Below are 26,810 nucleotides of genomic sequence, written 5' to 3'. Positions count from 1 at the left end.
TGGAATGGTGCCGGAAGATTGGCGTATTGCTCAAGTGGTTCCATTGTTTAAAAAGGGTTCTAAGAGTAAACCTAGAAATTATCGGCCTGTGAGTTTGACATCAGTGGTGGGTAAATTGACGGAAGGTATTCTTAGAGATGGTGTATATAATTATCTGGATAGATAGGGTCTGATTAGGAACAGTCAACATGGATTTGTGCATGGAAGGTCATGTTTGACAAATTTTATTGAATTTTCTAATGAGGTTACTAAGAAAGTTGACAAGGGTAAAGCAGTGGATGTTGTCTATATGGACTTCAGTAAGGCCTTTGACAAGGTTCCACATGGAAGGTCAGTCAGGAAGGTTCATTCGTTCAGCATTAATATCGAAGTAGTAAAATGGATTCGCGTAAAATGGTATGCAAGCCTTTATTAATCAGAGCATTGAGTATAGGAGTTGGGATATAATGTTGAAATTGTATAAGGCATTGGTAAGGCCAAATTTGGAGTATTGTGTACAGTTCTGGTCACCGAATTATAGGAAAGATGTCAATAAAATTGAGAGAGTACAGAGGAGGTTTACTAAAATGTTGCCTGGGTTTCATCTCCCAAGTTACAGAGAAAGGTTGAACAAGTTAGGTCTTTATTCTTTGGAGCGTAGAAGGTTGAGGGGGGACTTGATAAAGATGTTTAAAATTATAAGGGGGATTGATAGAGTTGCCGTGGACAGGTTTTTTCCATTGATAATGGGGGAGAATCAAACATGAGTTGAGAGTTAAAGGGCAAAAGTTTAGGGGTATGGGCTGAGTGCAGGTCGGTGTGTCTAGATGAGAGTAAGAGTTTGGCACGGACTAGAAGAGCCAAGATGGCCTGTTTCCATTCTGTAATTGTTATATGGTGGATAAATGCGTGGCTGAGAGATTGGAGCAGGGGGCAGGGATTCAGGTTTCTGGATCATTGGGAACTCTTTTGGGGCAGGCATGACCTGTACAATAAGGATGGGTTATATTTGAATCCAAGGGGGATCAATAACCCGGCAGGGAGGTTTGCTAAGGCTATTGGGGAGAGTTTAAATTAGAATTGCTGGGGCGGGAACTGAACTGAAGAGGCGGAGGAAGGGGTGGTTGGCTCACAAATAGAGAAAGCTTGTAAGCAGTGTGATAGGAAGGATAGGCAGGTGAAAGAGAAGGGATGCGCTCATCTGATAGTTTGAGATGTGTCTATTTTAATGCAAGAAACATCATGAACAAAGCGGATGAGCTTCCAGCGTGGATCAGTACTTGGAACTATCACGTTGTGGCCATTATAGAAACTTGGATGGCTCAGGAACAGGAATGGTTACTTAGAGGGCTAGGCTTTAGATGTTTCAAAAAGGACAGGGAGGGGGGTTAAAAGAGGTGGAGGTGTGGGACTGCTGATCGGGGATAGTGTCACGGCTGCAGTAAAGGATGAAGTCATGGAGGGATTGTCCACTGAGTCTCTGGGTGGAAGTTAGAATAACTCTACTGGGTGCTTTTTATTGACCACTCAATAGTAACAAGGACATAGAAACATAGAAAACCTACAGCACAATACAGGCCCTTCAGCCCACAGAGTTGTGCCCAACATGTCCCTACCTTAGAAATTACTAAACTTCCCCATAGCCCTCTAACTTTTTCGCTCCATGTACCTATCTAAAAGTCTCTTAAAAGACCCTATCATATCCGCCTCCACCACCATTGCCGGCAGTCCATTCCACACACTCACCACTCTTTGAGTAAAAAATTTACCCCGATATCTCCTCTGTACCTACTCCCCAGCACCTTAAACTTGTGTCCTCTTGTGGCGACCATTTCAGCCCTGGGAAAAAGCCTCTGACTATCCACACGATCAATGCCTCTCATCATCCTATACACCTCTATCAGGTCACCTCTCATCCTCCATCGAGGAGCAGATAGGGAGACAGATTCTGGAACAGTGCAATACTACCAGTGTTGTCATGATGGGAGATTTTAACTTCCCCAATATTAATTGGCATCTCCCTAGAGCAAGAGGTTTAGATGGGCTGGAGTTTGTTAGGTGTGTTCAGGAAGGTTTCCTTACACAACATGTAGATAAGCCTACAAGAGGAGAGGCCGTACTTGTACCAGCAAGAGGATAAGACGTGAGAGAATAGGACCAATCAAGTGTGACAGTGGAAAAATGTTGTATGGAAGCGGAGGAGGTTGCAGAGATACTTAATGAATACTTTGCTTCAGTATTCATTACAGAAAATGACCTTGGCAATTGTAGGGATGACTTACAGTGGAATGAAAAGCTTGAGCATGTAAACATTAAGAAAGAAGATGTGCTGGAGGTTTTGGAACGCATCAAGTTAGATAAGTCACCAGGACAGGACAAGATATACCCCAGGCTACTGTGGGAGGTGAGGGAGGAGATTGCTGAGGCTTTGGCAATGATCTTTGCATCATCACTGGGTACGGGGGAAGTTCCAGAGGACTGGAGGGTTGCAGATGTTGTTTCCTTATTCAAGAAAGGGAGTAGAGATACGCCTCAGGGATCTGTTCCGGGACACCTACTCTTCGTGATTTTTATAAATGACTTGGATGAGGAAGTGGAGGGATGGGTTAGTAAATTTGCTGATAACACAAAGATTGGGGATGCTGTGGATAGTTTGGAGGGCTGTCAGAGGTTACAGCGGGACATCAACAGGATGCAAAACTGGGCTGAGAAGTGGCAGATGGAGTTCAACCCACATAAGTGTGAAGTGGCTCATCTTGATAGATCAAATATGATGGCAGAATATAGTAAGACTCTTGGCAGTCTGGAGGGTCAGAGGGCTCTTGGGGTCCGAGTCCATAGAACACTCAAAGCTGCTGTGCATGTTGACCCTATGGTTAAGAAAGCATACGGTGCACTGGCCTTCATCAACCGTGGGATTGAGTTCAAGAGCCAAAAGGTAATATTGCAGCTATATAGGACCCTAGTCAGATCCCACTTGGAGTAGTGTGTGTGTGTGTGTGTGTGTGTATGTGTGTGTATATATATATATACACACACACATACACACCAAAGATTTAGAAACTCAGTGACTCAATGCAAAACATATCCAGGTGCAGACTGTAATAGTGACCATAACCCAGTAGTATGTCATGTAAAAGTAAAACTTAAAAAACTAAAGCAGCAAAAACCTGAACAATCCCTTGAGTACTTGCCATTAATTAAAGAAGAAAACTTAAGACAAAAATTTACAATTGAAGTAAGGAATAGCTTTCAAAGTCTAGAAATAGAATCTGTTGAAGATGATAGCAATCATGTAGAAATGAAATGTAACTCTCTAAAGCATGCCTTGGTAGAATCAGCAAAGTCAGTGATTCCTAAAAAAGAGAAAAGCACAAAGAATAAATGGATGACAGATGAAATAAAAGATCTAATGGAACAATGGAGACGGAAGAAAGCAAATCCTATAGAATACAAGTCCTGAGATAAAAAAGTTAAAAGCTTAATGTCAAAAAGCCAAAGAAGAATGGTTAAACCAGGAATGTGAGCAAATAGAAGGAATCCTATTAATGATCCAAAAAAGGTTCTTGATTTGTTGATGTAACATGTCTGATAAAAAGCTCCTCTGTTCTTCAGGTGGATGTTTGAAAACAAAGGACGGTTCCATTATCATGGAAAAAGATGAGATTATGAACAGATGGATTGAGTATATTCAGGAATTGTTTGAAGACGATCGAGGCGAAAAACCAGAAATTAAGAAAAACATTGAAGCTCCAAGTATTTTAAAATCTGAAGTTCGTAATGCAATAAATAAGATGAAGAAAGGAAAGGCAGCAGATCCTGATGAATTAGTAATAGAACAAATTATCGCCCTTGAAGATTATGGAATTGAAAAACTTACTGATTTAATCAATGACATTTATGAGACTGGAATAATACCAGAAGAGATGAAAAAATCAGTATTTATCACTCTTCCTAAGAAACCTGGAGCAATAGAACGTGAATTACATAGGACCGTAGGTGTAATGAGTCATATCACCAAGATACTTCTAAGAATTTTGACGACAAGAGCTAAAAGTAAGATACAAGCTGAAAAAGGCAAAGAACAATGTGGTTTCGTGAAAGACAAAGGTACAAGAAACACAATATTGATGTTAAGGATACTATCAGAACAAGCTATTCAAGTGCAAAAAGATTTGTTCGTTTGTTTTATCGACTACACTGAAGCATTTGATAAAGTGAAGCACAATAAGTTATTTGAAATATTACAGAAAACTCTAGATATAGATTCAAAGACCTCTGCCTAATCAGAAATCTGTACTGGGAACAAACTGCCGCTGTAAGAATAGATGGAGAAGTGAGTCAGTTTACAGAAATCAAGAGAGGTGTTAGACAAGGGTGTGTTTTCTCCCCTGATATATTTAATGTGTACAGTGAAACAATATTACATAAAATAAGAGACATCTTGGGAATCAAAGTTGGCGGAGAAAACATCAATAATTTCAGATATGCAGATGACACTGTGTTAATTACAAGTACGGAGGAAGAACTACAAAACTTAATTGATATAATTGTTGAATAAGTGCAAAAATGGGTCTATCTATCAATTGCAAAAAGACAGAATGTATGCTGATATCCAAAAAGAATCTTTTTCTTTCTTTTTAAATCTTTTTATTAATTTTTAAATTATAAATTCAATAACAAAGTTGGTACAAAGAGATTGGAACAATGTTAATCAGCATATACAAAACGAATTTTAAGTAACATAGATATGAAAGATTTCCAAACTCATAATGAAATTTGTCATTAAAAAAAGAAATAAAAAGAAAAGAATATATATAAACAAAAAAAAAACCCAAAAGAAAAAGAGAAAAAAAACCCGAAAAGAAAAGAACAAAACAGGGCTAGACCAATCCTTGTATCAGACACGTTCAGTAATGTCGTTAACTCCACTCCTCTAATCATATAATTTAAGTTTAGAAAAAAGATTCGGAAAGGTCAGATTACATCATATGAAAATGTTGCATAAAAGGTTTCCAAGTTTCTTCAAATTTAACTAAAGGGTCAAAAATATCACTTCTAATTTTTTCTAAATTTAAACTTAATATAGTTTGAGAAAACCATTGGAATGTAGTTGGAGGATTAATTTCCTTCCAGTTCAACAAAATAGATCTTCTCGCCATTAAAGTAACAAATGCTGTCTATGTTCTACCATTGGCAATCCAAAAATTGCCTTAATAGGATGGGGTTTTAAGTTGAAGCATAGAACTGTTGAAATAATATCAAAAATATCTTTCCAATATTTTTCCAAAAGAGAACAGGACCAAAACATATGAGTTAAAGAAACCACTTCAGAGGAACATCTATCACAAATAGGATTTATATGGGAATAAAACCGAGCTAGTTTATCTTTGGACATATGGGCTGTGTGTACTACTTTAAATTGTACTAGTGTATGTTTAGCACATATAGAAGAAGTACTAACTAATTGAAAAATGTTTTCCCATTTCTCTATAGGTAAACAAAGTTGAAGTTCCCTTTCCCATTCATTTTTAATTTTATCAGATATACCTGGCTGTAATTTCATAATTATATCATAAATAATTGCTATTAATCCCTTCTGCAAAGGATTAAAGCCTAAAGTTTTATCAATTATGTCAGTAGGATTTGAAGTCGGAAAGGTAGGCAACGTAGTATTTAAAAAATGTCTTATTTGTAAGTATCTAAAAAAATGGGAACTAGGCAAATCAAATTTCTCAGATAACTGCTCAAAAGACATAGAACAGTTATCCAAAAATAAATCACGAAAACATGTTATACCTTTTGTTTTCCATATCAAAAAGGCTTGGTCCATTACCGAGGGTTGAAAAAAGAAATTAGATATAATAGGACTTGATAGCATAAATTCATTCAAGCCAAAAAATTTACGAAATTGAAACCACATTCCCAATGTATGTTCAACTACAGGGTTAAACATTTGTTTACTTAATTTAGATAGTACAAAAGGCAGTGAAGTTCCTAAAATGGAAACTAAAGAAAACCCTTGTACAGAGTGGCCTTCAAGGTTTACCCAATATGGGCTTGGAGTTATATTCCAATCTTGCATCTAAAATATTAAATATTGAATATTAATTGCCCAATAATAAAATCTTAGGTTAGGCAATGCCAAACTACCCTCTTTCTTAGATTTCTGTAAGTATTTTTCACTTAATCTTGGATTTTTATTTTGCCCTATATAAGAGGAGATTTTAGAATCAATAGTATCAAAAAAAGAATTAGGAATAAAAATTGGTATCATTTGAAATAAATATAAAAATTTAGGTAAAATAATCATTTTAACAGCATTGATTCAGCCAATCAATGATAGAGACAATGGGGACCACTTAGTAATCAGTTGTTTAACCTTGTTAATTAATGGTAAAAAGTTAAAATTGAATAGATCCTTATGTCTCTTAGTAATTTTAACTCGTAAATAAGTAAAATAGTCAGTAGTCACTCTAAATGGAAAATTTCTATAAGTGGGAACCTGCATATTTAACGGAAAGAGTTCACTCTTACTTAGGTTCAATTTATAACCAGAAAAACTACTAAACTGAGCAAGGAAAGTTAATACTGCCGGAATAGATTTCCCTGGGTTAGAAATATATAATAGTAGATCAGCTGCATATAGTGATAATTTGTGAGTCTCATTTCCACAGGTATTGCCCAATATATTAGGGGAGTCACGAATGGCAATAGCTAGCGGTTCCAAAGCAATATCAAACAGTAATGGACTGAGAGGACAGCCCTGCCTAGTACCACGGAATAGATGAAAAAGAGGGGATCTTTAATTGTTAGTAAATACCGAAGCCAAAGGGGTAAGATATATCAGTTTAATCCAAGATATAAATATCGAACTAAAATTAAATTTCTCAAGGGTGTTAAATAAATATGTCCATTCAACTCTGTCAAAAGCTTTCTCAGCATCCAATGAAATAACACATTCTGGAATTTTAGGTGAAGGTGTATAAATAACATTCATTAATCTCCTAATATTGAAAAAAGAGTACTGATTTTTAATAAATCCAGTCTGATCAGCAGAAACAATTTGAGGTAATACATTCTCCAGTCTCATTGCCAATATTTTAGAAAAAAATCTTAGAATCCAACATTCAGCAAAGATATAGGCCTATAAGATGCACATTCAGTAGGATCCTTATCTTTTTTAAGAATTAGGGAAATAGAAGCTCGATAAAAAGATTGTGGTAATTTACCTATAGATACTGCATCCCTAAAAACACTACATAGCCAAGGAGTCAGTGTAGTAGAGAAAAATTTTAAAAATTCTACTGTAAATCCATCTGGGCCAGGTGCTTTACCTGAGTTCATTGAAAAAATAGCATTATTTCCTCTGCTGTAATAGGTACATCTAGTTTTGAACGTTCATTAGATGATAATTTTGGAATGTTCAATTTCTTTAAAAGTTCATGCATTATAGTAGAGTCATCAGGAAATTCTGATTGATATAAAGAGGTATAAAATTCTTGAAAGGATTTATTAATCTCGTCATGGTCAACTGTCAAAGTGCCATCTTGTTTACAAATCTTAAGAATCTGTCGTTTAACCGAGGCAGATTTCAATTGACTAGCTAAAAGTTTCCCAGTTTTATCACCACGTATATAAAATTGATTCTTCGTTTTGATTAATTGACTTTCAATCGAAGATGATAATAAGAGATTATGTTCCATTTGAAGTTCAACTCTCTGTTTATAAAGTTCCTGATTAGGAGCTATAGAATATTTCTTACCAACTTCTTTAATCTTGTCAACCAGTTTAAGTATTTCCTTATTAGTTCGATTTTTGGTCCAGCAGTATATGAAATAATTTGTTCACGAATATATGCTTTAAAAGTATCCCAGAGTGTCCCACTGGAAATATCGTCTGTAGAATTCATTGTAAAGAAAAACTTAATGTGTTCTTCAATAAACCTAACAAAATCTGAATCTTGAAGCAAAGTGGTATTAAATCGCCGTTGTCTAGAATTAGTAAATGTATCCCTTAAGTTAATAAATAATTTCAATGGTGCATGGTCAGAAACAGCAATAGAATCATATTCGCAACCAGTAACAAGCGGAATTAATCAAGAGTCAATAAAAAAAAGTCAATTCTTGAATAGTACTGATATACATGTGAAAAAAAAGAGAACTCTTTCTCATTCGGATGCAAGAATCTCCAAATTTCTGAGATTCCAGAGTCGGTCATAAAAGAGTTAATAAGGGTAGCCGATTTATTCCGAAGTACTTGATTAAACTTGGATCTACCTATCAAAGGATTTAAACAACAATTGAAATCTTCACCCATAATCAGCATATAGTCATTTAAGTTAGGAAGAGAAGTAAAGAGATTCTTAAAAAAATCAGGACAGTCAACATTTGGGGCATAAACATTGAGCATAGCAACTTTTTTGTTAAATAACAAGCCAGTAATCAACAAAAATCTGCCATTAGAATCTGAAATCGTCTTATAGTGCAGAAATGAAATTGTCGGATCTATAAAAAATAGAAACGCCTTTTACGTTAGCCTGTGAATTCGAATGGTACTGTTCTTCCTTCCAGAATCTAAAAAAGCGCTGATTATCCTCTTTCCGGATATGAGTTTCTTGTACAAAAATAATATGAGCATTCATCCTATGGAATACTTTAAAAATTTTCTTCCGTTTAGTCGGGTAGTTTAAGCCATTTGTATTCCAAGAAACCAAATTGATAGTCTTATCCATCGTAATGAGTTCGAGTATAAGGTATGTAAAGGGTTAACCAGAGTACAGATTCATGACCCCGGAAGAGGAAAAAAGGTCCAAGGAGGAACCGGAAGTTACGACATTTCAGTAGCTTCAGGTCAGCCCGTTTAAAAAGCAAAAATAAAATAACAACAGGAACAAAAATACCACCCACCTCCCACAAAAACCCCGAAAAAAGCCAGATAGTGGCCAGTGCTAAATCTAAAGCTAATCCTACCCCAATCTTTCCAGAAGGCGACCCAAAAGAAGTATGTGTATCAAAAAAGATACCACTCATGTTAAAAAAGTGAAAAAACTAGCTATATCAGTAGAAAACATCTTACAGCAATTATAAGCATCTAATAGTTCCTTCCTACTCATATTTCCAAGAACATCAAATGTTAAATCATATTACTATATTAATTTTTCATATATAAATGATCAGAAGTGACATTAGAGACAGAGAGGATTCTGGGGAGAAGAAGAAAACAATCCACCATTTTAAAATATAATACTTCAATAACATTTCAGAAAGAAAACAAGCATTAAAATTGTAACTAAATAACTTTCAAAAGGTATTAAGAGTAAGATATATAAAATCACGAACAGAAAAGCATAATATCATTTAACAATATAAAGCGAACCTACACTGCAAGATCAAGGGAGAAAAACCCTTGAACTATACAAATCAGAGACAAGAGAGAAAATAAAACCATACATTAATTAATCCTCCGCAGAGGGAGGCAGATCATCGAGAAAACTTTGGGCGTCCATCTGGTTTTTAAACAGGCTATGCAAGTTGTCTGACATAACCACTCTCAGACGTGCTGGAAACGGTAACGCAATTTTATAGCCCCGGCGATAAAGTTCTGCCATCTATGGTTTAAAAGCCATCTGTTTTTTCAGTATGTCTTGGCTGTAGTCTTCAACAATTCTGAGCTTGAATTCTCAAAATTGGATCATACCTTTCTTCCGAGCAGCTTGAATCACTCGTTCCTTATCATGGACATAATGAAACCGAATAATGATCGGTCTCCGTCTGGCCAAATTCTCCGGATTAAAACAAAATGAATGATGAGCATGATCTAATAGTGGAGGCTCCTCAAATAAATCGGAGCCAAACACATCCATTAGCAATTTAGAAAAATACTTGGTAGGATCTCCCGTCTCAGCATCTTCAGGAAATCTGATTATTCATAAATTCTGTCGTCGGAAACGATTTTCAAAATCGATAGTCTTAGCTTGATAACGTTCCAATTGCTGAGTTACTGAAGTTAAACTTTTTTCAAGAGCTTCAATTTTTTTTTTTAAATCTCTTTTGCAGCCATCTTCATCCAGTTCCGAGATTCTGACTTGATTTTGATCGATTTCACGTCTAAATATTCTTGATTCTTATTTCATCGACTTCAACACTTCTTCAATTGCGGTGAGTCTTCGATTAACTGTATCATCTAGGAGTTTCTTCATTAGTTCCATAGTTATCGGAACTTCCTTCGATGTTCCAGGATCACCATTTTTTTCCCCGTTCCCACCAGAACCTTTGCTTTCTTTAACTTCTCGTGCTCTTGTATTCATTTTCAATAAGTAAGAGTCGTAGTTCAATAATATAAATGTGATATAAGTCGATTAATGTAGGTTTAGGTAAAGTGAGTAAGAGTGGTTACGTGTAAGAGAGTAAAGGGTACGGAGTGATGCCAAAATACAGCTCACTCTATGAGCCCCCTGCCAGAAAGTCAGCAGAAGGAGAATCCTATCCACAGGCTGAGAATAAATGGGGAAGACATAAAACAAGTACAGAACTTTTGCTACTTAGGAAGCTGGGTGACATCAGATGGCAGGTGTGACATGGACATCAAAAGAAGAATAGGGATGGCAAAAGACACCTTTACGAGAATGAACAGTATACTGACCAATATTAAACAAGGCATTACAACCCGCCTCAGAGTACTGAAATGTTACGTTTATCTAGTTATGTTATACGGCTTAGAATGTTGGACAATATCTAGTAACATGAGGAAAAGAATTGAAGCAGCAGAGATGTGGTTTTTGAGGAGGATGCAAAGAATATCATGGACAAAACAAATATCTAACGAGGATGTCATGAACAGAGCAAACACGAAAAGAGAAATGTAGGAGATCATGAAAAGGCAATGCAACTTCATAGGACATGTGATTAGGAAGGAGGAGTTAGAATGCACAGTAATTATGGGAAAGATTGAAGGGAAGAAAGCAAGAGGAAGGCAAAGACAAATGATGATGGAGACAGCAGCCAGAGAACTGGAAATGAATACCAATGAATTGATCCACTTGACCCGAAACAGGTGGGCCATGGCAGTCAAAGCTCAAACTGGGCATGGCACCTGATGATGATGATGATGATGATGATGAGATACAGATGGAGCTTAGAAAAATAGAGGGCTATGGGTAACCCTAGGTAATTTCTAAAGTACGTACATGCTCGGCACAGCATTGTGGGCCGAAAGGCCTGTATTATGCTGTAGGCTTTTTCTGTCTCCATGTTTAAAAAGAAAAAAAATCCGTGTTTTGCAATGGCCAAGTCAGAGTCCAGACCTTATCCCAATTGAGATGCTGTGGCATGACCTGAAGAGGGCTGTTCAAGCAAGGATCCCAGAAATATTGATGAACTGAAACAGTTTTGTAAGGAGGAATGGTCTAAGTTCCTTCGTGCCGCTGTGCAAGTCTGATCTACAGCTGCAGAAAATGTTTGTTGGAAGTTATTGCTGCTAATGGAGGCTCTACCAGTCACCAAGGGTTCACATACATGTTCCAGCCTGGACTGTGAATGATTAAACAATGTGTTCAATAGAGATATGAAAAGTACAATTGTTTGTGTGTTAATGGTTTAGACAGATTGTGTGTGTCTATTGTTGTGACTAAGGTAAAGAACAGAATAAATGTTATGAGTAATTAATACAGAAAACTGGGTAATTGCAAAGGGTGCACAAACCTTTCCTGCTATTGTATTTGGTGTCGAGCATTCTGACTGATTGCATCATAGCTTGATATGGAGGCTCCAATGCAAGATGAGTTGTAGGCTCAGCCAGGTCCATTACAGGCAAAACAAAAATCATTGAGGACATCTTCAAGTGGGTGGCATTACTAAGAGTCTTCACAATCTAGTAGACACCCTCTTCTCGCTACTATCATCAGGGAGGAGGTGTAGAACCTTAAGCACACAGTGTGATTCAGGAGCAGCTTCTTTTTCTCCAGCATCAGATTTCTGAACAATCCATGAACACTACGACATTCTTTTTTTTTTGCACTATTTGTTTTTTTAATTTTTAGTAATTTTATGCTTTCTGCCACAAAATAACAAATTTCATGTTATCCAAGCTACTGATTCTGATCAACACACATAAAATACTGGGGCAACTCAGGAGGCCAGGCGGCATCTAGGGAAAAGAGTAAATTGAGTTCCGACGAAGGGTCTTGGCCTGAAATGTCGAATGTTCACTCTTTTCCATAGATGCTGCCTGGCCTGCTGAGTTCCTCCACCATTTTCTGTGGGTTGACTGGATTTCCAGCAACTGCAGATTTTCTTTTGTTTGTCACTGACTCTGATTCTTTCTTCCTCAAGGATTGGTGGAAGCAGGTATTTTATTACCTTTAAAGTTGAAATAGATGTTTGATGAGCAAGTTGACAAAAGGTTAGGACAGATTAAAAAGAAATGAGGAGCTCAGCTTTCAATCATACTAACCATGGTCTTATTAAAAAAAGGAACAGGTTTGAATGGCTGCTTCTAATTCACATTTATATGTTGTTTTGCTTAACAGTCAGCTGTAGACCATATGTACTTCCTTTATCAATTGACAACAAGTATCTTCACTCCCACCCTCCAATTTTGCTGACATAAATGGGTTCCAGTTATACTCCCATCCTTTCTCATTTATGCTCCCACCTAGCTGCATACCAGACTCTTGTTTCTCATACAGAGAAAACCTATCACCAGAGATTCTTGGCGTCTACCAACAAGTCGGTCAATCACAGTACCTCTTCACAATTATTTTTTTTAAATGCCAATTCACATCTGTAAGAGTCTCTTTTTGCCCTTAACTCTACTGTGTTAGCTGGATTCTGAATTTCTCTATTGAAATGTCCAGAATAGTCCTTAAAAGCAAACTAATTATGGCTGATTTTCTCTATCAATGCACCTTCTCACAATCTCTCACCTCACAGGAAATCATTATGCCTATTCACTTGGTTTTATCATTGAATGCTGGTGACCAGAAACCGATCATCATCCTCTTGGCTCTGTGGCTGAAACTCTACAATCAGCTGCACTAAATATTCTTATCCTTCTTGGCCCAAAGTCTTTGACAAGGCTAACCATACAGCATCACCTTCATTGTTTTCCCTTCTGTTTCTCAGCTGTCCAGCACTGCCCTTCTGATTCAAATGTGATCTATCAACTTCCCAAAATGTTTCATCATATTTTCCTTTCCAGTTCCATTCCTACATCTGTACAAACACCTCTGAGTACCTCAAATAACTATCCTAAACTACTCTTTATTCCCCATTATTGCACTGCTCCAAAGTTTGCAACCCTTATCAAATACAAGGGATTAGGTGAATCTCAGATTTATCTTCAAATTCCAGCGTAGTTTAATGTATTACTTTGTGGATAGAACACAAGCAAACCAAAATATTCAGACAATAATGTGCATCCAGTACACAATCTCCATCTGCACAGGTGCACAAGGCTGTGAGCTTAGCCCTCTACTCTACTCACTTTACGCTAATGACTGTGTGGCTAAGCACAGCTCTAATACCATTTTTAAGTTGGCTGATGACAACACTGTCATAGGCTGAATCAAAGGTGGTGATGAGTTAGCATACAGGATGGCGACTGAAAATCTGGCTGAGTGCTGAGTTTCTTACTCAATGTCAGCAAGACCAAGGAGCTGATTATAGACTTCAGAAGGAAACCAGAGGTCCATGAACCAGTCCTCTGAGGATCAGAGGGTCAACAATTTTAAATTCCTCACTGTTATTATTTCGGAAGACCTGTCCTGGCTGGAGCCAGCATGTAAGAGCAACTACAATGAAAGCACGGCAGCACCTCTACTTTCTCAGGAGTCTGAGAAGATTTGGCATGACATTTAAAACTTTGACAGACTTCAATGGATGTATAATGTAGAGTATATTGACTGGTTGCATCATAGCCTTGTACGGAAACAGTAATGCCCTTGAATGGAAAATCCTACAAGTAATGGATATGGCCCAGTCCACCACGAGTAAATCCCTCCCCACCATTGAGCACATCTACACGAAACACTGTCACAGGAAAACAGCATTCATCATCAGGGTCCCCCACCACCCAGGATTTGCTCTCTTCTCGCTACTACCATCAGGAAGAGGGTACAGGACCGTCAAGACTCACACCACCAGCTTGAAGAATTATTACCCCTCAATTATTACCCCTCTTGAACCAAAGGGAATTACTTCATTCAACTTCACTTGCCCCATTATTGAAGTGTTCCCACAACCTATGACCTCACTTTCAAGGACTTATTTCATGTTTTCCATATTTATTACTCATTTATTTATTATTATTATTTCTATTTGTATTTGCACAATTTGTTGTCTTTTACACGCTAGTTGAATGCCCAAGTTGGGGCAGTCTTTCATGATTCTGTTATAGTTATTATTCTACGGATTTATTGAGCATACTGGCAAGATAATGAACCCTGGGGTGGACAGTTCTGTACTTTGATAATAAATTACTTTGAACTTTGAAAGGACCGCTTTTTTTTTCAAAGGCAGAAATATTTATCTTTTTTTTATCAATTTGATAAATGTTCCAAAGACAACATAATCATGGGATGATTTCAGATATGAGCCAGCAAAGGCAGATATTGATTTAGCTTAAAGTGGAATCAAGGCAAGAAATGAACTATAACTATTGTGTAACAACATTGTGTACCAGCACATCATGTCAAGGCTTAAATAAACATGGAGAGAGGAAAAGATGGCGGCGCAACGCAGCGCGCGTGGCCGTTCCGAATGAATATCGATATAAGTAGCTAGGGGTGCCGTGCACAATCCAGATTTGATGGGGACAGCCGTGAGCAGCGCAGAGGAACATCTGGAGTAACTTCTGAAATGCCTGCTTCGTTGCCGCTGCTACTGTGCAATCGAGAATCTCTGGAGACGAAGGCCCCAAATCCTTGGCTTTGTGTATCGCCTGTTGCCGGAGCCGGGGTCAAAACGCTCGGCAGAGATGGTGCTCGGTGCTCGTTGTCAAATAGGTGGTCGGAGGCACAGAGTTTTTCGAACGGACTCGGAGTCAGACTGTGGTCGGATGCTTCCGGGATGCCGCATCGGCAAGTTGGCGGTGCTGGAGGTTTACCGTCTGTGTGAGATTATGGGACTTTCCAGAGACTCTGAGACTTTTACTGTGCCATGGTCTGTTCTTATCAAATTACGGTATTGTTTTGCACTGCTGTAACTATATGTTATAATTATGTGGTTTCTGTTAGTTTTTAAGTCGGTTTGTCATGTGTTTTCGTGATGTCACTCTGGAAAAGCATTTTTATCATTTCTTAATGCATGTATTACTAAATGACAATAAAAGGGGACTGCGTGTCCTCATAATCATAATCATAAAACTGCTTGATTTACCTGATATTGCTGCAGAAAGCTAAGATCTGTATTTTCGTCCAAAAGAATGTTGGAAGAATCAACCCGGACGTATGGATTCAACTCTGCAAGTTGTAAAATTGTGGCCTTGGCTCTATAAATTATGAACAAAACATAATGTCAGAATAAAATAATTAACATTTAGTTTCTTGGTTAAATTTTGTTAGATTTCTACAATGCCAGAAGTGGCAACAGGAATGAATAAAAAATACTATTTTGATCAGAGATAAAGAACAATAATCAGCTTCCACATTGATTCAATTCAAAAAAAAACTTGCGCTGAAAGAAAAAGAAACAAATAACTGGTTTCAAAAGGATTTATATTTCTTAAACACGTAATTTAGGTTCTTATGAATATTTACAAACCATTGGGTAGCAAGATTTGATTTCAGATGTGTAGCCCACAATAAGTTCATAGCCAAAAAGGAACAGAATCAAAAGTAATTGCTGAACTGGGACATAGATATGAAATACAACAGGGGTGGGGTAGAAGTGTTGAGAATTAGGCAGACTGGGATGATGGGACCAGACAGAAATGCAGAGAAAGCAGAGGACAGTAATAAATGAGCAAGGTAACTACCAGACTTTGTGGCAAATTCATCCTACCCAACTCCCCCTCCCCTTCTCCGAATACCGTACAATAGGCAGACTGAGATGATGGGACCAGACAGAAATGGGGAGAAAGCAGAGAAGAGTAACAAATGGGAAAGGTAACTACTTGTTTGAGATTGTGCCATAAGATTTAAGCTCACCTGAAGGAGTATGTTCTGATGGAAAAATATCCAATTTGTTGTTTTTATTGTATTTTTCCTTAAAATTACATCATTCGTTATGTTTGCTTATATGTTGTACACTCAATGGCCACTTTGTTAGGTACACCTGCTCATTAATACAAATATCTAATCATGTGGCAGCAACTCAATGCATAAAAGCATGCACAATGGTCAAAAGGTTCAGTTGTTCTTCAGGCCAAACATCAGAATGGGGAAGGAATGTGATCTAAGCCACTTTGACTGTGGAATCATAGTTGGTTTGAGTATCTCAGAAACTCTCCAATCTCCTGGGATTTTCATGCATAACAGTCACTAGATTTTACAAAGAATGGTGCAAAAAACAAATGTAACCCTCTCACTGGGGCTCGTAACAAACTTGGCATGTTAACTAACTCTGGTTAACAGCCACGGGACTCAGCATCACTTGGGTACCAACAAGGCGGCTTCCGTATGGTTTGGGTTCAACCAAAACAGGAAAATTGTGATGTTCAAATTGTGATTGTACAACATATAAGCAACATTATAGTGGTGAATGCTGTATAAATATTGCCCCATGCAAAATTATTGTTCGCCAGGAAATAACAGATCATACACTGGAACAAAATTCCAGTGGAAGTATAGTTACCAATATTTCAGTTAACAAAAAAAGAAAAAGGGCCCATTACAGTTAAATCAGTCTAAATGTGCACAGAAGCATTGGAGCTCATTTGGTAGTAGTTGGGTGTATCACTTTACTCATGGGCACTCAACCCCCATCCCCAACCATGTTGAACTTCCCTCAAAGATCATCATGAACAAATTGGCAAATTCAGAATATTGGCACTTCCTCCTTGAAACCATTTGTCTGCACAAAGCACTCCTTGCAACAGGGTCTCCCCTTTGGGTGGGATCCTCTAAGCGTCTTCCCTTGTGCCTTTCTCCACACCTCCACACAGAAAGACCCTAAACCAGATTACTGTCATTCAGAAACCTGATCCTGCCCAGCTCTCTCGAATCTTCCATCATTGAATTGAATGATCTTTATTGTCATTATACATAGTTACAATGATACTCTGTTTGTCTTCCTCTCAGGCAATTAAATAAAGCGGTAGATAAAAACAAGACAGTAATAGAAAAACAGTATTAAACAGATAATGTGCAGGATTGGGACAGATCTAACTGCCGCCCATCAATAAGAGATAATTAAATCTTACTGTAATGACAGACTTCGAGACACCCATAGAACCCTTTGCTGCAGTCAAAGGACAGCGGTGACTACATCACATCCATTTAGGAGAGCGCCAACCACATCAAGATAATCAGCATCCTTAGGTGTTACTGCTTCGGATCTTCTACACAGCATTAGGGTAACTATGCCATGTGGAAAGGGAAGGGGGACATTATGGTCAAGCGATGACCCCAAACGACATCGGGAAGCGGTAAGGAGAGGGACAGAACAAGAATCGGATGAGGCCAGGGCCGCACGACTCCAGGATCAAAGAGTCAGGACAAAAAAAGATGAGAGAAGAAGAGACAGAGGAGGAGAGGCATGCACATCTCCAGGATCAGAGACAAGCAACAAACAGCAGAAGAGATGAAGAGATGGGGATGAAAGGACTGCACATCTCCAGAATGACAACGAGAGGCACAAGGGTGGCAGATAAACCAGAAATGATGCCATTATAAGTGTCCTTCGTTAAACAAGGAGGAGCTATATTTGCTTTGCTACGCGCTGTTCTTCTTTAATAAACTGAGGTTTTCTACTTCAGTTTCCAAAGCAAAGCAACGCCAATAGCATTCAGAAAAATCTTATGTTCATTCTGGTCACATCAGACTGCACTACCCTTCTCTCAAAGGGTGCCCCAATGGGTCACCCATTGTCTAGTTGTAACTGTAACTGACATGTCATTCTTGACTTCCAAAGAACTTAATGGATACTAGCAGCTCCAATCTAATAGCTTGGCATCGCAAACAGCGTAACTGTGAAGATTAAGTTTGGGAAGAATCCCAAACAAGACAGAAAGTTCCAGTTTACGCATTAAACAGGAGGTAAGATCTTCCTCATGACTTTTCTAATCATAAGCACCTACTTCTTTCCTCAATATATTATTTATTCGGTCATAGGCCACTGCAGCATAGAAACAGGCTCTTCTGTCCACTAGTCCATGCCAAACCAATTGTCTGCCAAGACTTATTCACTTGCATCCAGACCACAGCCCTTCATACCTGTCATCAATGTATCTATCCACTAGTAAATAGGATCTATGAACTAGTAACTAGAATCAGACATTAGGTTTGCGGAAGGAGCCAAAGAATGGTAGCAGATGGTCGTCTCTTTGACTGGAGGCCTGTAACTAGTGGAGTGCCACAGGTATTAGTCTGTTGTTGTTTGTCATCTATGTCAATGATCTAGATATAATGTGGTAAACCGGATCAGCAAATTTGCGGATGACACTAAGATTGGGGTGTAGTGATCAGCGACAAAGTCTATCAAAGTTTGCAGCAGGAAGAATGGGCTGAAAATGAAAGGTGTAATTTAATGAAGTCAAGTGTGAAGTAATGCACTTTGGGAGGAGAAATCATGGTGGGACTTGCATGGTGAGTGGTAGGGCACTGAGGAAAGCAGAACACAAGTAACTGGAAATACAAATCTGTAATTCCTTGAAAGTAGATTCACAGATAGACAGGGTTGTAAAAAAAGCTTTTCACGCATTTACCTTAGAATATAAGAATTGAGTACAGGAATTAGGATGTTATGTTGAAGTTGTACAAGACATTGGCAAGGCATTAATAAAGTGTATTGTGTGCAGTTTTGATCATCTATTAAAGATAGATGTTTGAAAGCGTGCAGATAAAATGTACAAGAATGTTGCCAGGACCTGAGGACCTGAGATGTAGGGAAAGGTTGAAAAGGTTGAAAAACATTATTCCTTAGAGTACAGAAGAATGAGGGGAGATTTGATAGAGGTATAGAAAATTATGAGGGGTACAGGTAAGATAAACGCAAGCAGGCTTTTTCCACTGAGGTTGGGTGAAACTAGAACTAGAGGCCATAGGTTAAGGGTTAAAGGTGAAATGTTTGAGGAAAACACAAAGGTGGATTTCTTCACCAAGAGAATGTGGAATGAGCTGCCAGTTGAAGTGGTGGATGGGGTTTCACTAAGCATTTAAGAGAGATGTGGTTGGATACATGGATGGGAGGGGAGGGAGAGCTATGGTCCAGGTGTAAGTTAATGGGGCTAAGTAGATTAATTGTTTGCCATGGATGAGAAGAGCCAAAGGGCCTGTTTCTGTGTTGTAGTGTTCTGACTCCATGTCTAAGGTGATGCCAATCAATATTAGGGATCATTGATGATAACAATCCTGTTATTTGTGCACCTTTCCAACATCTTCTTCCTGATCAGTTTTACAGTGTCTCTGTTGCTAATGGAGAGGTCGCTAAACGCCACAGACTAATTGCTCCTTTTCTGTTTCTGACTTCCTCCTTATCTGATTCAATAGACTCAGTAATATACTTTCCTTTTCTGTTGTTATGATACTGATATACTTATAATCAAATTCAGCGTGAGAGGTCACATCTGATGAACCTTTTGCAGTTTGTTTATTCTGGTCAAGATGGTACCTGCATACAATGCTCCCTCAGTCAACAGCTTCTGGATAAACCACAATAATATTTATTTCACTTCTTTTAAGTCTTTATCATCTTAAATGTGTTTATGGAACTGTTGAAGTCTGCAATTTACAGTTTGGAGCTCGATTGAACGATGGAGCACCTTGCTGTCCCTGAGAACATTCTGGGAAGTAAATGTGGGCCTTGAGGCAAAGAAACTATGAGACTGTGTTCAACTCCATTTCGCTGATTAAAGCGATAAGGAAGATTGAAATATCGAGGTGAACGTGTAAGATGAATGAGGGTTCAGCACCAACTACCTGCCTTTTGATCGTTGATGGAATCCCTCGCTGCCGGAGAAAAAGCCTATGTGACCTATCGCTGTGCCCAGAGGTTAGATCACTGCATTCAAGCAGTGCCTCTCTTTCAATGACATTGGAGGATGTTACCAAGATCCTTCATTTATAGATTTGGACTACGGACTTCTTCTGTCTTATGGTTTATACATTCTGTGTTGTCACCTGTTCTTTTTTGTTTTTGTGTGGGGGAAGGGTAGTTCCGGTCGATGTTTTTATTGCATTATTGGGGGGGGGGGGGGGGGGGGAGGGAAGTTTGGGGGCTGATATTCTTGCTGAGTTTTCTGTGGGGGAAGGGGGGTTGTTGCCATTCTTTTTTATGTGCAGGGGGTTGGGTTTGCTGTTTCTCTTTGAACTGACTTCTATGGATTTCTTTTGTTTTGTGGCTATCGAGAGAAGAAGAACCTTAGAGTTGTACACTGTAAACATACTTTGATCATAAATGAACCTTTGAGATAACTTAGGGGATAGTTGAAGGGAGGGTATTAGATATGGTTCATATGACCTTATGAAGGATTATGACAAAGCTCCACATGGCAGGCAGATTCTGAAAATAAGATTTCATGGGATTTAAGAGAGCTGGATTCACAACTGGCTTGATGAGAAGCAAAGTGTGATGGCTGATGGTCAATTCTTTAACTGTTGGCTTGTGTCCGATGGCATACCACAAGGGTTAGTTTGGGGGCCTCTGTTCTTATCTATTTAAATATTTCATATGTGAAAGTACATGGAATGGTTGGCAAATTTGCTATAATACTAAATTAGGATGTCTTGTTGAAGGTGATGTAGGTTACAATGAATTATGAAGAAATCTTGATCAGTCAGGGAGATGGGCTGAGGAATGGCAAATGGCAAATGGCTTTAAATTTAGATTAAATGCGAGCTGATGTATTTGGATATTCAAACCAGAGGAGGACATATCCAATGAATGGCAGGGCACTGACAAGTGTTATGGAGCAGAGGGATCTAAGATTTCATGTGCACAGTTCATTGAAAACAGCCATATATGTAAGCAGGATGTTGAAGGTGGTGTTTACCACGATTGCCTTCATCAGTCAGGGCATGGAGTTTAAGTCTATGGACAAATTGTTGCTGAGACTACACTTGAAGTTTTGGTTAGCCTGTTATAAGGAAAGATATTGTCAAGCTGGAGAGGGTACAGAAGATGTAGGGAGAGGTTGGCCATTATGCTGGAACTTTAATACTTGGAAAGTAATAGAATAGATGACCTCACAGAAATTTATAAAATCATGAGGAATTTTAACTTTACAAAATCAATGAATAAAGTTGATGGGTACACTCTTTTATTGAGGGTCAGCAAATTGAAAACTTGAGGGCAAGTTTAGAAGGAAGAGATTTGAAAAAGACATGAGAGGTAATTTCTCTACGCAGAGGGGAGTGAGTATTTGGAATGATGGACGTGGTCGATGCAGGAACTGTTGCAACATGAAGGAGATATTGGAAAGATGCATAAAAGGGAAGAGGCTTGAAGGATTTAGAGTGAAATGCAAAAAGCTGAGACTAATGGGGAGGATGCTGTGGTCACAAAGGACCTGTTTGGCCAAAGGGCTTGTTTTCATATTTCCACTCTATGGTTCTCTAAAGGCCAGAACTGTTTTTTCTTGTAATTTTATACATAATGCACTGGTTAAGCTTTTTACTGCTATGCTGTGAGGTATTTTTATTTCAGCACTTTTCTGCAAAAGCAGTTGTGTACTGCTAGTAAGAGTGTTTTGGCTTCAGCAAAAGGAGCCAAACTGTCCAATGTTGTGTCAGCCAAACAGGGTTGTCTTGGTACATGTTGTAACTTTCTTCCCAGTGGGATAGAAACATAGAAACATAGAAAATAGGTGCAGGAGGAGGCCATTTGGCCCTTTGAGCCTGCACCGCCCTTCAGTATGATCATGGCTGATCATTCAATTCAGAAGCCTGCACCTGCCTTCTCTCCATACCCCCTGATCCCCTTTAACCACAAGGGCCATATCTAACTTCCTCTTAAATATTTCAACTCAACTATTTCCTGTGGCAGAGAATTCCACAGATTCACTACTCTCTGTGTGAAGAAGTTTTTCCTCATCTCGGTCCTAAAAGGCTTCTCCTTTATCCTTAAACTGTGACCCCTCGTTCTGGACTTCCCCAACATCGGGAACAATCTTCCTGCATCTAGCCTGTCCAATCCCTTTAGGATTTTATACGTTTCAATAAGATCCCCCCTCAAGCTTCTAAATTCCAGCAAGTATAAGCCTAGTCGATCCAGTCTTTCATCATATGAAAGTCCTGCCATCCCAGGAATCAATCCGGTAAACCTTCTTTGTATTCCCTCCATGGCAAGAATGTCGTTCCTCAGATTAGGGGACCAAAACTGCACACAATACTCCAGGTGTGGTCTCACCAAGGCCTTGTACAACTGCAGTAGAACCTCCCTGCTCCTGTACTCGAATCCTCTTGCTATGAATGCTAGCATACCATTCGCCTTTTTCACCGCCTGCTGTACCTGCATGCCCACTTTCAATGACTGATGTACAATGACACTCAGGTCTCGTTGCACCTCCTCTTTTCCTAATCGGCCACCATTCAGCTAATAAACTGTTTTCCTGTTCTTGCCAGCAACGTGGATAACCTCACATTTATCCACATTAAATTGCATCTGCCATGAATTTGCCCACTCACCTAACCTATCCAAGTCACCCTGCGTCCTCTTGGCATTCTCCTCACAGCTAACACAGCCGCCCAGCTTCATGTCATCCACAAACCTAGAGATACTGCATTTAATTCCCTCATCTAAGTCATTAATATAGATTGTAATCAACTGGGGTCCCAGCACTGAGCCTTGCGGTACCCCACCAGTCACTGCCTGCCATTCTGAAAAGGTCCCGTTTATTCCCACTCTTTGTTTCCTGTCTGCCAACCAACTCTCTATCCACATCAATACTATACCCCCGATACTGTGTGCTTTAAGTATGTACACTAATCTCCTGTGTGGGACCTTGTCAAAAGCCTTTTGAAAATCCAAATATACCACATCCACTGGTTCTCCCCTATCCACTCTACTAGTTACATCCTCAAAAAATTCTGAGATTCGTCAGACATGATTTTCCTTTCACACATCCATGCTGACTTTGTCCGATGTTTTCACCGCTTTCCAAATGTGCTGTTATCACATCTTTGATAACTGACTCTAACATTTTCCCCACCACCGATGTCAGGCTAACCAGTCTGTAATTCCCCAGTTTCTCTCTCACTCCTTTTTTAAAAAGTGGGGTACATTAGCCACCCTCCAATCCTCCGGAACTAATCCAGAATCTAAAGAGTTTTGAAAAATTATCACTAATGCATCCACTATTTCTTGGGATACTTCCTTAAGCACTTTGGGATGCAGACCATCTGGTCCTGGGGATTTAAATCTGCCTTTAATTCCTTCAATTTACCTAACACCACTTCTCTACTAACATGTATTTCCCTCAGTTCCTCCATCTCACTGGACACTCAGTCCCCTACTATTTCCGGAAGATATTTATGTCCTCCTTAGTGAAGACACAACCAAAGTAGTTATTCAATTGGTCTGTCATGTCCTTGTTCCCCATGATCAATTCACCTGTTTCTGACTGTAAGGGACCAACATTTCTCTTAACCAATCTTTTTCTTTTCACATATCTATAAAAGCTTTTACAGTCAGTTTTTATGTTCCCTGACAGCTTTCTCTCATAATCTTTTTTCCCTTTCCTAATTAAGCCCTTTGTCCTCGCCATAGGGATGCCATAGAACATTCAAGAGGGCTGGATGGGATCAGGTTTCTGAAGGTCAGTCTGGTTTGGGGTCTTTTGGCAGGAGCTGCAAAGCAGGGCACAAAGGAAAATGCAGAATGCCACTTGAGAAGCAGAGACCCCATTATAAGCAGTGCTTTGCACAGATGAATAATTCTAAGGAAAGAAGTGCCAGTACTCCTGAGATAGCCAGTTCATTCGAGATGGTCTTCGAGGGAAGTTCAAACTATGACTGGTGTCTTTAACGCAGAACATGGGTTTAGCGCGTGAGTAAAGACTTGGCTGGCACCAGGGCAGGAATGGATTCTCAATATTCCTGGATTTCAGTGCTTTAAAAGGGATAGAGAGGGGGGAAAGGGGAGGAGAGGTGGCATTACTGGTCAGGGATACTATTACAGCTACAGAAAGGATGGGTAATGTAGCAGGATCCTCTTTTGAGTCAGTATGGGTGGAAGTCAGGAACAGGAAGGGAGCTCTATTGGGGGTATTCTATAGGCCCCCTAGTAGCAGCAGAGATACAGAGGAGCAGTTTGGGAGGCAAATTTTGGAAAGGTACAAAAATAACAGGGTTGTTATCATGGGTGACTTTAACTTTCCTAATATTGATTGGCACCTGATTAGTTCCAAGGGTTTAGACAGGGCAGAGTTTGTTAATTGTGTCCAGGACGGATTCCTGTCACAATATGTGGACAGGCCGATTAGGGGGAATGCCCTACTAGATCTAGTACTAGGTAATGAACCGGGTCAGGTCACAGATCTCTCAGTGGGTGAGCATCTGGGGGATAGTGACCACCGCTCCTTGGCCTTTAGCATTATCATGGAAAAGGATAGAATCAGAGAAGACAGGAAAATTTTTAATTGGGGAAGGGCAAATTAAGAGGCTATAAGGCTAGAACTTGCGGGTGTGAATTGGGATGATGTTTTTGCAAGGAAATGTACTACAGACACGTGGTTGATGTTTAGAGATCTCTTGCAGACTGTTTGGGATAAATTTGTCCCGGTGAGGAAGATAAAGAATGGTAGGGTGAAGGAACCATGGGTGACAAGTGAGGTAGAAAATCTAAAACAACAGGAATTCTGCAGATGCTGGAAATTCAAGCAACACACATCAAAGTTGCTGGTGAACGTAGCAGGCCAGGCAGCATCTGTAGGAAGAGGTGCAGTCGACGTTTCAGGCCGAGACCCTTCATCAGGACTAACTGAAGGAAGAGTGAGTAAGGGATTTGAAAGTTGGAGGGGGAGGGGGAGATCCAAAATGATAGAAGAAGACAGGACGGGGAGGGATAGAGCCAAGAGCTGGACAGGTGATAGGCAAAAGGGGATACGAGAGGATCATGGGACAGGAGGTTCGGGAAGAAAGACGGGGGGGGGGGGACCCAGAGGATGGGCAAGAGGTATATTCAGAGGGACAGAGGGAGAAAAAGAAGAGTGAGAGAAAGAATGTGTGCATAAAAATAAGTAACAGATGGGGTACAAGGGGGAGGTGGGGCCTTAGCGGAAGTTAGAGAAGTCGATGTTCATGCTATCAGGTTGGAGGCTACCCAGACGGAATATAAGGTGTTGTTCCTCCAACCTGAGTGTGGCTTCATCTTTACAGTAGAGGAGGCCGTGGATAGACATGTCAGAATGGGAATGGGATGTGGAATTAAAATGTGTGGCCACTGGGAGATCCTGCTTTCTCTGGCGGACAGAGCGTAGATGTTCAGCCACCTCCAACGGGATCCCACCACTAAGCACATCTTTCCCTCCCCCCCTCTCTCTGCATTCCGCAGGGATCGCTCCCTACGCAACTCCCTTGTCCATTCGTCCCCCCCATCCCTCCCCACTGATCTCCCTCCTGGCACTTATCTGTGTAAGCGGAACAAGTGCTACACATGCCCTTACACTTCCTCCCTTACCACCATTCAGGGCCCCAAACAGTCCTTCCAGGTGAGGCAACATTTCACCTATGAGTCGACTGGGGTGATATACTGCGTCCGGTGCTCCCGATGTGGCCTTTTATATATTGGCGAGACCCGACGCAGACTGGGAGACCGCTTTGCTGAACATCTACCCTCTGTCCGCCAGAGAAAGCAGGATCTCCCAGTGGCCCCACATTTTAATTCCACATCCCATTCCCATTCTGACATGTCTATCCACGGCCTCCTCTACTGTAAAGATGAAGCCACACTCAGGTTGGAGGAACAACACCTTATATTCCGTCTGGGTAGCCTCCAACCTAATGGCATGAACATCGGCTTCTCTAACTTCCGCTAAGGCCCCACCTCCCCCTCGTACCCCATCTCTTACTTATTTTTATGCACACATTCTTTCTCTCACTCTCCTTTTTCTCCCTCTGTCCTCTGAATATACCTCTTGCCCATCCTCTGGGTGCCCCCCCCCCTGTCTTTCTTCCCGGACCTCCTGTCCCATGATCCTCTCGTATCCCCTTTTGCCTATCACCTGTCCAGCTCTTGGCTCTATCCTTCCCCCTCCTGTCTGCTCCTATCATTTTGGATCTCCCCCTCCCCCTCTAACTTTCAAATCCCTTACTCACTCTTCCTTCAGTTAGTCCGGACGAAGGGTCTCGGCCTGAAGCGTCGACTGCACCTCTTCCTACAGATGCTGCCTGGCCTGCTGCATTCACCAGCAACTTTGATGTGTGTAGGTAGAAAATCTAGTCAGGTGGAAGAAGTCAGCATACATGAGGTTGAGGAAGCAAGGATCAGATGGGTCTATTGAGGAATACAGGGAAGCAAGAAAGGAGCTTAAGAAGGGGCTGAGAAGAGCAAGAAGGCAGCATGAGAAGGCCTTGGCGAGTAGGGTAAAGGAAATCCCCAAGGCATTCTTCAATTATGTGAAGAAGAAAAGGATGACAGGAGTGAAGGTAGGACCGATTAGAGATAAAGGTGCCTGGAGGCTGTAGAAGTGAGCGAGGTCCTCAATGAATATTTCTCTTCGGTATTCACCAATGA

General features: G+C 39.9%; 1 protein-coding gene across 4 annotated transcripts in view; it reads right to left on the bottom strand.

Moving 5' to 3' along the window:
• Positions 1–26,810, bottom strand: part of uba6 (ubiquitin like modifier activating enzyme 6) — a 447,925-nt gene that overhangs the window by 333,947 nt on the left and 87,168 nt on the right. For all 4 annotated transcript variants that reach the window (XR_011889573.1, XM_072281896.1, XM_072281895.1 and 1 more), the window contains one exon: positions 15,357–15,468. Coding sequence is in view for 3 of the 4 variants with exons in the window: in XM_072281896.1 (XP_072137997.1) it covers positions 15,357–15,468 (112 nt within the window). In the remaining variant the exon portion in view is untranslated. The remainder of the gene's footprint in view (positions 1–15,356; positions 15,469–26,810) is intronic.

Source organism: Mobula birostris, chromosome 17 (genome assembly GCF_030028105.1).
Source record: "Mobula birostris isolate sMobBir1 chromosome 17, sMobBir1.hap1, whole genome shotgun sequence".
Classification (NCBI taxonomy): domain Eukaryota; kingdom Metazoa; phylum Chordata; class Chondrichthyes; order Myliobatiformes; family Myliobatidae; genus Mobula; species Mobula birostris.
This window is presented reverse-complemented; position numbering and strand designations above follow the sequence as displayed.